Genomic DNA, 10,974 nt, shown 5'->3' on the forward strand with positions numbered 1-10,974 from the left:
AATTCAGTGAATGTTATACTGCATATATTAAATAATGTTAAAAAACTACCATATTTAATTTAGCTACATATGCATATAGTGCCATAGAGATATACGTCTCTGAGGTTAATCAGATGACGAATATGTTAATTGTGACTTTGCTCCTTGTATTGTAACTGAATGAGTTAAAAATAAAGGAAATCCATGTTGTTATATTCCTCTCTCCTGTCTTTTTAATAGTCTTTCATCTTAAATGTGTATACTGACGTAACACCGGAGGTGTGTAAGGTTGTTTAGAATGTTCAATACTTTATCTATTTATTTCTTCAGTCATTTTGTTTCCATGTGTGCAGTTTTGAGAACATCATAATATAGGCATAAAATAGACAGCCTAAAAGTATGTGCACTTTTCTGGCATTCTGAATAATGTAATGGTGAATTAAATCATGCGTTTCATTGACCAGGTGTTTTCTGGATTAATCTGCAGTCTGCAAACAATATAGGAAATAATGTATGTCTCTAGGTGTTTGTTTGGCATCTGTTGGCATCTCATTTATATTCAAGCCTCACTTATCCTTAACTTGCCTCACTTATTTGAATATTCAAAGCAAAATATGTTTGTCACAAGTGGACAGGGGAGACACCTCTTAATGTAGGCTACATGGACATGTATACATATATTTAAAGTTAAAATGCCACCATACAGGTTGTGTATCATAGTTGATTTATTAGTCCTCTTAATAAACCTGATATACAGTACCAGAAGAATTGTACCAAAATGTTTGCTTTTTAACCCTTTTTTAGTACAGCTCTATAAGAATCAATATATCGATTAATTATGTGACTACGTGACGTACACATTCAAAACAGGAAGTACAAATAAGTAACGATACAAAAACTCTCAATTTAAAATTAAAGGACAAAATGTGGTGTAGCTGTTAATAGGCCTACTGGCTCTAATAAGTATTTAGAACTACAGAACAGCAAGAATAATTCCTCGAAGCAGGATTTTCAGGTATACTTTAGCTGAACTTGATTTAGCTCACAAAACAATAGCGTCCAGAAAACATCTTCCTAATAAATGTTTAATTTTGGAGATACCGGCTGCATATAACGTTTAGTGTGACGTTTGACTCTGAACACAGTTATTATTTTCCTACCCGCATTCTCTGAAGACCCGCCTTTCTCTGCCTCTGATTGGCTGCAACGCTGATATTCTGATTCTAACCCAATGACGTCCCTCCTTAAACCAGAACCTAACCAATCCAACCAACGAAGGCAACGAGTACTAACCAATCAGAGGCACAGTGAGGCGGGTCTTCACGGAATGCGGATGGGGAAAAAATTAAGGCCACTGATCAAGGTGCAGAGGACCTGCACAGACTGAACTGTGACTGTAAATCATTCCAGGCTAGCTTTGTCGCCATAACTCAGAATGGTAATGTGGTAATGTGGACCATCATCATCACACAGACCACCGCTGTCGCCCCGTCGTGCCTTTGTGAGTGCTGACGGGCCGAGAGACCCACCATGGCCTCACCGTTACCCCGCTGCACAGCTGTCAGACTCCCCGCTCTGGCCGTCGCCGTCCTGCTGCTGGTGTCGGTGTCTACTGTGCAGTCCTCTCAAGGCGACAAGGAACCAGTCTACAGAGACTGTGTGAAGCAATGTGTCCGTACCAACTGCACCGGAGCCCGGCTACGGGGCTTTCAGTCCGCCCAGCCGCAGTACATGATGCTGACAGGTGAGTTGTTGTTGTTGGCGGCGGCGGCAGGTGAATGAAGCTAACTTAGCCTACTAGCAGTCTGTAATATAAACATTATACTTGATACACTTATCACCACATCTGGCTGTATTATCAGTCAGTCACTGTGTAAGTTAGCTGCTCTCTGCTGGCTGCTGTGTGACTTTTAACATCACATAGTTTCTCATCTTTCTTTACAGCCTTGAAAGCTGAAAGCCAGTTTTTCTGGCTGAACAAGGTGTTACAAAAGGCCTATTGAAACTCCATTCAATGTCCTTATCATTAACAGTTGTATGGCGTGTCTGTGCGAGATTGAAGAACTAAATTTAGCATAAAATGTTAAAGAGAGGAAGCAATAAATAAAGAGCAAGACAAGGAGAGTATCGAGCCTGAGACTCCTGCTGCTATAATTAGAAGTGGTTCAACACTGAAAACGTTGTTATATATGTATTTTATAGTCTGTAGTTAAAGTAGTCTGAGGTTTTTCAAATAGAGCCCATTCAGTTCATCAGCTGGGCCAGTAATAACTCAACAATTAGTTGATTAATAGATTAGTTACCAACTATTCAATTAATCAAGACAGTTTTATTTATATAGTGCCTAACAACATAAGTTATTTCAGGCCACTTTTCATATAGAGCAGGTCAAGATGGTATGGTTTAATTTACAGAGTCGCCAACTATTTAATGATTAAATATTTTGAGTAATTATTTAAGTAGAAAAAGTCTAAATTCTTTGATTCCAGCTTCTCAAATAGGAATATTTTCTGGTGTTTTTAGTTTTCTATGACAGTAAACTGAATATCTTTGGGTTGTGAACTGTTGTGAACAAGACAAGACATTTGAAGATGCCATCAGTCCTTAATAACTTATCATGTCTAGGGCTGCAACTAATGATTATTTTCATTATTGATTAATCGGTTGATTATTTTCAAGATTAACCAGTAAGTCGTTTGGGCCATAAAATGACAACGGTGATAATGTCACTGAGTCCTAAAGCCCAACGTGCGACCTTAAATGTCTTATACTGACCCAACTAACAGTCCACAGCTTAAAGACATTCATTTTACTGTCATAGTGAACTTACGAAACCAGAAAATATTCACATTTGAGAAGCTGAAAGCAGAGAATTTTTGCATTTAAAAAAAAAGAAAGATGATTAAATGATGATCAAAATAGTTGACAATTAGTTATTATTTAATTTTAATTATTAGACTTGTCAATTAATTAGTTAATCATTGCAGCTCTTTATATATGTCAGCCAATAAGTAACAGTTTCAGTTTGTTTGAGGTATAGTATAGTAGTACATAGTATACATTGAACACTGATAAGTTTATTTTTCAACTGTATCCGTCTACATCAGAAATCTGGTATCAATCTGGCTTTAGTTTCAGTGCCTTTGTTTGTCTTTACCTGCTCTTTTCTCTCTGTTCCTCTCGTTCAGGCTGGACATGTCGTGACGACTGTCGCTATCAGTGCATGTGGACCACAGTGGGCCTTTACCAGGCCGAGGGGTACAGCGTCCCACAGTTCCACGGCAAGGTTGGTGCTTCTTAATCATACAGAGGCCAACATGCATATCACATCAAAGTTATACAGGTTTTGTCACTAAATTTGACCTCAATTTATTCAGTATTGGAGAGGATGATGGATTCTGTCCTCCGGTGTCTTTTCCAAGTTCTCTAGTGTTGATTTCATTTAACATATTTGAATCAAATGTTATGAAATGATGAGTGATATATTTGACTTCTCCTAGTGGCCATTTGCACGCTTCCTGTGTTTTGAGGAGCCGGCATCAGCCCTGGCCTCTCTGCTTAATGGCCTGGCTTGCCTTCTCATGCTGATGCGATATCGGAGCACAGTTCCGCGCCAGAGCCCCATGTACCACACCATCAACGCCTTCTCTCTGGTCAGTCCAATGCTGTGGTTGTTGAGTCAGACAGAGAATGTAAAATGACTTAAAACACTAAAATACACAAATAGGCCTTTCCATTAGTGTCATGACAGAATTGAATGTGCATATTGTAAGAGAGATTTAAATAGTAGTTATCATTTGATGTACTTCTTTTATTATATGTTACAAATGTTTAATGCTCTCTTGGATGTTCATGTGTACTTGAGTGAGCCAGAATATCTGACAAGAGCCTGCATGTGTTTCTCCAGGTATCGCTTAACGCCTGGTTCTGGTCCACAGTGTTTCACACCCGGGACACCTATCTCACTGAGGTAATGATCGTGTCTAGAGTCTTTGTCATTGGAAAGCTGGAATAAAAAAGAAAATATATGTTTCATTTAGTTTGTGTGACTAACCTGTTAAAGAGTTTCCAAGTTTCGTCTTCAGCAGAAACGGAGCATCATCAGCATCCTTTATAGAGTTTTGTTTGCTTTCACCTAACTCATGTGAAATGAATCATCTCTCACATTTCACTCTCAGTTTCATCCACTTAGTATTGAGATCCATTCAGTCAGCTTTTGTGAACTGACAGCAGCTGATGGCTGCTTATAAAGGGGGGTTGTTGAGAGCCGTCGGGAATCAATATGTGTCAACGAGCCGAGAGCAGCTAGAAACAACATTTACACATCACAGGCAGTCAATGATTCAGTGTTGAGTAAAACACAGATATAAATGTAGCTTTATTATGTGGTGAACTGCTAAAATGTCTTTCCAAGCCTCTCAGCAGTGTGCAGTATCCTTTTTGTAAAAAAAAAAAAGTTTCTTGATCTTGAAATTAGTTTCTGTTGTTGGTGAATGGTTTGGTCTGTATGTGCTTTTCTCTTTCAGAAAATGGACTATTTCTGTGCAACAGCCGTGATTCTTTACTCCATCTATCTGTGCTGTGTCAGGTAAGCTCTAAAACATTTATTTCACACGCCCTGCAAACTAAAATGATATTTATCTCTAGTAATCATTGACGCTGGTTAACATTCCTGCTCCTGTTTCCTGAATGAAGATGTGATATTTCTGGAAAAAGATGCTAAAAAGTCATCTGACTATGGGAAAAATCTGCTGTGACTAAGAAAGTAAAATGTTATGACACTCTCTGTTATTGGATTACATCTGTTCACATCGATTCTTTCTTTGTTGTTGACAGAACTTTGGGTCTGAGGCGTCCGGGGGTGTCAAGCATGGTGGGAGTCTTGCTCATCTTGGCCTTTACCTCACATGTGTCCTACTTGACCTTTGTCAGTTTCGACTACGGCTACAACATGGCTGCTAACGCCACCATTGGTACAACAAAGTGCTCAAAAGTCATCCGAAAGCTCATATTTGCTTGGTCATAATAGCATTTATCAACTGTTGTGCTCTGTAACACTCTTGTAGGCATGGTGAACCTTCTGTGGTGGCTGTGTTGGTGCTGGCAGAACCGGAGGACCCTGCCCTACTGGTGGAAGTGTGGCCTGGTGGTGCTGCTGCTTCACGGTTTAGCCCTGCTGGAGCTGCTGGACTTCCCTCCAATGCTCTGGGTCTTGGACGCTCACGCCGTATGGCACCTGAGCACCATCCCTGTGCACTTCCTTTTCTACAGGTTAGTCCACTCGCCTGCCTGAAGAGAAGTACTTCAGACATCATCTGAGAGAAAAAAGGAAGATGTTTCTTAGAGGAAATGTTATTAAAATGAGAGAGAAAATGTTTCTTTTAGGCACGTCTGCTATTATGGAATTAAAAGGAAAATTTTACGCGCTCCAGAATGAAACTTAAGAAAATTCACAATTTTGAAATTTGCTCTTTCAAGCACATTTTAATCGTTTTCCTTTCTCCGTTCCCCCTCCAGTTTCCTGATAGACGACAGCCTCTACTTGCTAAACACAGAGAAGATGGGCGTCAAAGTTGAGTAGGAGGAAGTCATCGCCTCCTCACGGCACCTAGACCCTCGCACCACTCCAATCAGGGCAGCCGCACACCCGAACACGGCAGTAGCTCAGCCTCCCAGATGACATGCATGACCTTTTTGCGACTTTGAATTCCATCAAAGTAGACTTTGTTTACATTTTCTCTTGTTTTTTTTATTTTTTTTTTTATTTTTTCCAAATGAGAATTATCACAATTGATGCTTGCTCTTAACTTTGCCTTGTTAAAATGTGAACTACTGTTCTTTTTTCGCCGTCTATCAAAACTGCAAAACAGGATGAAGGAAAGCAAATGTGTTGTTTTCTACCCCAGCAAGACCCAGTTTTTCAGTTCCAGCTGTGACTGGGATACATATCCTATTTCTCCCTCCTTCATTCCTTGAGCCCACAATCTGACAGAAGCTCACCCTCAACAGCTTCAAGCCCCTCTGAAGTAACCTCGCTTTACACAAATGCAGTTTGCCATGGCTGACTTTAGATGGCACCAAATCCCTTACCAGGCCATCTTAACCTACAGCGTGTGTCAGGGTCTGTCTGTGCCAAAAGTGGACTGGCAGACACAGAGAGGTGCCCCTTGTGTAGGGGGGCTGCCAGCAGATTGTTCCAGAGAGTGGGAGGGTTTATGTTTGGAGGCTATTCTAGCTGACTGTGTTTTTTTTTCTTCTTTTCTCACCATCGCACCTTTTTTAAAATATTTGTGCCTCTGTTGTTTCCACTGGTGCTTTTGTTTCTTACACTCTTCAGGATCATTTGAGGTTTTTATTTTTCATTTTCATTAGCTGCCTTAGTTGTTTTAATTCTTTTTTTGGGACCAGTTTGTGCTTTATTCTGTTAATGACATTTTTTTTTACTTTTAATGACTTGATTTTTGAATTGATTGGACGATCAGGAAATGAAATTATTTTTATTCACCTGGATTGCCTTGTAGTGTGAGTAAAGGGAGAAAGTGATTAAGCTAGAAAGAAATAAGCAACAGGGAGCTGCAATCAGTAGAGCCTTTTTTTTTTTTTTTACATGTATGAGGGGCAAATCAAGAGATTCTAATAAATTTTGGGGTTATGGTGGTGTGTGTGTGTGTGTGTGAACGAGTGTTTGGATGTTTGATTGATGCCGATTATTTGGATTTGGTTTAGATTTCTTGCTGCAATATCCCCCAGAATGACACACACACATTCAACCAGCTGCTCTACAGACATCGCCCCGTGATGTAAGACACTCCATCTCCCTCCATGCCTGCCTTACATACTGTATCATAACCATGAGTTTCTTCTTATATATAACATTTCTTATTTTGTATCAACCCCCCCCCCCTTCTCAGAGTTGAGACCATGTATGTATTCATCCCTCAGAGTTTCCCCATCCATATGTGCACTTTACGGGTGTGTGTACATTTACGTGCGTTTTTTGTTTCGTTTGAAATTCTGTCCATGCTTTTGTATTTCTGTGTGAGAATGTGAACAATGACCAGCACGTGTGCGTGTGTGTTTACACTGCCTTGACTCAACATTGTTTTGTTTTTGCCATCACAAACTGAATCAGTGTGTGTGTGTGTGTGCGCATGAGAGCTAGATTGAGCTCATTCCTTTTTGTAAAACTACTGACGTGTGTGTGTGTGTGTGTGTGTGTGTGTGTGTGTGTGTGTGTGTGTGTGTGTGTGTGTGTGTGTGTGTGTGTGTGTGTGTGTGTGTGTGTGTGTGTGTGTGTGTGTGAGAGAGAGTGAGAGAGTGAGAGAGAGAGAGAGAGAGAGAGAGAGAGAGAGAGAGAGAGAGAGAGAGAGAGAGAGAGAGAGAGAGAGAGAGAGAGAGAGAGAGAGAGAGAGAGAGAGAGAGAGAGAGAGAGAGAGAGAGAGAGAGAGAGAGAGAGAGAGAGAGAGAGAGAGAGAGAGAGAGAGAGAGAGAGAGTGTGTGTGTAAATATATATGTATGTTCGAGGTTTGCTGCGTGAATGTGTGGCAGACGATGGGTAAATTTAGCTTTGCTGACAGCCAGCCTGTGATGGGGGTGGGGGAAGACAGAGGACGAGAGACACGGAGAGGTTTGGGTGGCAAAAGGATTCCTGAAATTGTGGCAGCGATACCGACCTTATGAGATAAGAAAACAATATATAGAACATATGCTAACTGTTATTGGCCAGAATTGTTTATATTACATGATGTAATCATGAAAGTGTCTGGGGCAACATTTTAAAAACAAGAGCTGTTAGTTTCAATTTATCACAATATCATTGCCTATTCAAAACTGACAGCAATTCCAGATTTAATTGGTACCTACTTTGATAAATTGAGGATTTCTTGAAGACTTTTCATGAAACAAACTCCACTGCCTACTTAAGCTAAGTAAATTATTTCATTGTTTATCTCCTTCCTTACTAGTAACCGCGTCCGTCCTGTTCTCTTACTCATCTGCTGCCCTGTGCACCATCACCTCTCTCACTGAGTGCCCTTTCCTCCACCTCACATCTAATATTTGACCAAAAAAAATCTTAAAAAAGAAGTGGAATAAATAAAGTGTTCTTTGTTGATAAGGGACGGGGGCTTGGTTTTGTGTTTTTCCAACATAAGACTTGGTTTTTGGTCCTGTGGATATCTCTTTCTCAATGATCTGATGTCGTAATATGATCTTTGTCACCATTTGACCAAAAGCCATTTTGTGGAATTATGTGGGAAGACAAGAGGAAGAGAAGATTAGGAAAAAGAGGATAGACAACTTTCTTTCATTACAGAGTCCCTCAACTTCCAAGAATGATATAATAGGAACGCTGTAAATAACCAAATGAGTAAAAAAAAAAAGATTGTTTTAGACTTTAAAGAATAACAGAAACATTTATTAAGCGACTTACTCCTACTTTAAGAGCAGCTCTCAAGTGATTACACGATGAATAATATATTTACCCTACATCTGACTTCTTAAATAGGAAAATCTTGAATTTTACTCACAAAAACTTGTGATTTTAGTTTTAGTTCACTTTAATTGTGTGAAATCCTTAAAATCAACAGTAGTAATTGCATGAAATTTATAAAGATGATTGTAATACATGGGGACTAACAATAGGATGTTGGCTGAAATAAACAAAAACAAAACAAGCAGGAAAGACATACATCAGAAATGATATGATTAGGAGAAGTGAGTACCACATTTACGAGTACGGATGTTGAAGATGCGTGGCGTGGTGCTGTAAGTGACTTGCAAACACAACAGTATGAGTTCTATTTTTGATGTTTGAATCACTGATAAATGCAAAAAAGGAAGAAAAACAGGCAAACAATATCAAAAGTAAAAAGTATTTCATTATGAATATTATACTTAATTATACATATTGCTTTAATGTTGTTTTCATCATGACTAATGATACTTTGTACAGTCACTTCAAAACAGAAGGTGCTGGCCTCTGGTTCACTGCAGACATCTAAGATCTCTTAAAACATTTTTGTGTCCAAATTATTTAGATAAATAGTTTATAGTTTATACTTAAGTTTGTGAGAAGGAGTAAAAATAAACGAGTTCATGTTTAAATGCAATTTTAGTAGCTCTATAAATTCATTTGAACAACCTCCATTCACCTGCACTTCTTCATCAAACTACCACAATCTTTGGCTCACATCATCCAAACAAACTACTGAAATTGTACTGTTTCTGTTTATGATAAATACATTTGATCATTGGCCTATTCTTTATTGCCTTATGCTGTTTACATTGTATAGTACTTTGTACTCTGGACATCTTTCAGCCTGTGTGACATATTTTTACCGCATGCTGCTTGTAATTTCATGATTTCAAATGTATGCTCAAACTTCGTACTCATTAATTTATTCAACAGTATACTTGACCAAGGTGCAAACAGAACCTCGGGCCTCCATAACACAGAAGGTGAATTAAAAGTAGAGTGAGTCTGTGGTTCTTTTCTTTTGCCATTTGTGGGAATACCCACCCCATGCAACCCCCAACAAATACTTATGTTTTATGAGTCATGGCCTCGTTTTTTGCTCTATACTTCGTCACGGTATAGGTTTAATTGTCGGTTTTGACGCTGACCTCCAAATGCATACGTGTATAGATACTGTGAGGTTTTGCATGTTTCTACAGGGCCAGCAAACTATCCAAAACTTGATGCTTTAGAAATCCCTAATAAAACTTGGTTTATTCATTTCACAGAAGTTTACAACTGAGAAAATCGTATAACCAGAGCGCTGAATTGGCTCCATCCCTTGAAGGCCTCAGTGGAGCTCTGTCTCCTAGAAATTACGTTTATACGGCACTCTGTGGCAGGAGAGTGACTCTTTTTTGGTGGGAACCAAACATTTAAGTTTGGCCAGGACCAGTTAACCTTGTGAAATGTCCGGGACATGTGTTCTCTTTGGCTTAGTTAGTAGCTTTTTGTTGTTTCCTGATAGCTCTGTGCAGTAGGTTGGACTCTGACCCTGGCTGCTGTGGGTGGGGAGACTGGATAGATTGGGATGAATAGAGTTTATTCTTCCTCCTTCATCTCCTGATTTGTGACCATAAATTTAAGGGCATGAGAAAAGTTGAATAAATATGAGGATGCTCCCAGTTGGTGAATTGCAAAACTTCTCTTTATAAATTCAGTGGCTCACAGAAATGAATGGGAATAAAAAGTTGATTTGGTATATGAGTGATTATACTTGAGGTTAGAAGAACAAATAATGTAACACAGACAGTGGGGTTCATAAGTGAGGGGTGAAGGGAGGTCACATGAATTGTGGGTGAGGCAATGTATGTGAAAGTTTGATGGCTTTCTGTAAAAAAACAAGTTGGCCTGGAGGCTCTCAAGAATTTTCCCAGAAAGTATCAGGGTCAAATCATTTTGATTTATTTATACTTAAGTATTTTCTTGGATTTTCTCTGGATGTGGCCCACTGTCACATTTCATATGTTTATGAGTTGTTAGCAGCTGTAAACTTCTCAGATGGTTTCATTTTATAATTGTTTGATGGCCAAAGAGGTGAAACTTTCCAATATTTGTTTTAACAAAAAAGAAAAGATTCAGTCAGAAGTCCAAAACATGAATACTAATGTGTGTATTAGAAATTTTGACTTTTTTCCTCAGACCTTTTCCCAACCACATTAATCATCTCATTAACCGTGAGATTTATCTTGCGACCCACTGGAAGGGTTTTAACCCCTCAGTTGGGAACCACTGGACTAAACTAAGCTATAAAGCAGGTAAAACTAACACTATCTCAGCTATCTGTGACAGTACACCTGCATCAGTAACAAACTAATAATGTTGTATACAATAACTGCAAAACAAGTTCTTTCTTTAATTTTTGATCATTTAAGAAGATGTTTTTGATAATACTTGTGATCTTTTACTTATGAGTATGATTTTGAATGCAGGAGTAATGCTTGTAATGGATTTAGTATTTTTACATTGTTGTATAAAGG

The 10,974-nt window shown here is 38.9% G+C and overlaps 1 protein-coding gene across 1 annotated transcript; it reads left to right on the forward strand.

The window, feature by feature from the left end:
• The first annotated feature begins 1,326 nt into the window (after positions 1-1,326).
• Positions 1,327-7,155, forward strand: pgap3 (post-GPI attachment to proteins phospholipase 3). Its single transcript, XM_062443260.1, has 8 exons — positions 1,327-1,723; positions 3,168-3,265; positions 3,480-3,632; positions 3,887-3,949; positions 4,506-4,567; positions 4,816-4,952; positions 5,046-5,250; positions 5,497-7,155. Exons 1-8 carry the CDS (start codon positions 1,510-1,512, stop codon positions 5,558-5,560), a joined length of 996 nt encoding a protein of 331 aa, XP_062299244.1. The 5' UTR covers positions 1,327-1,509; the 3' UTR covers positions 5,561-7,155.
• Positions 7,156-10,974: the final 3,819 nt, after the last annotated feature.

This window comes from Scomber scombrus, chromosome 21 (genome assembly GCF_963691925.1).
Source record: "Scomber scombrus chromosome 21, fScoSco1.1, whole genome shotgun sequence".
In the NCBI taxonomy this organism is placed as follows: domain Eukaryota; kingdom Metazoa; phylum Chordata; class Actinopteri; order Scombriformes; family Scombridae; genus Scomber; species Scomber scombrus.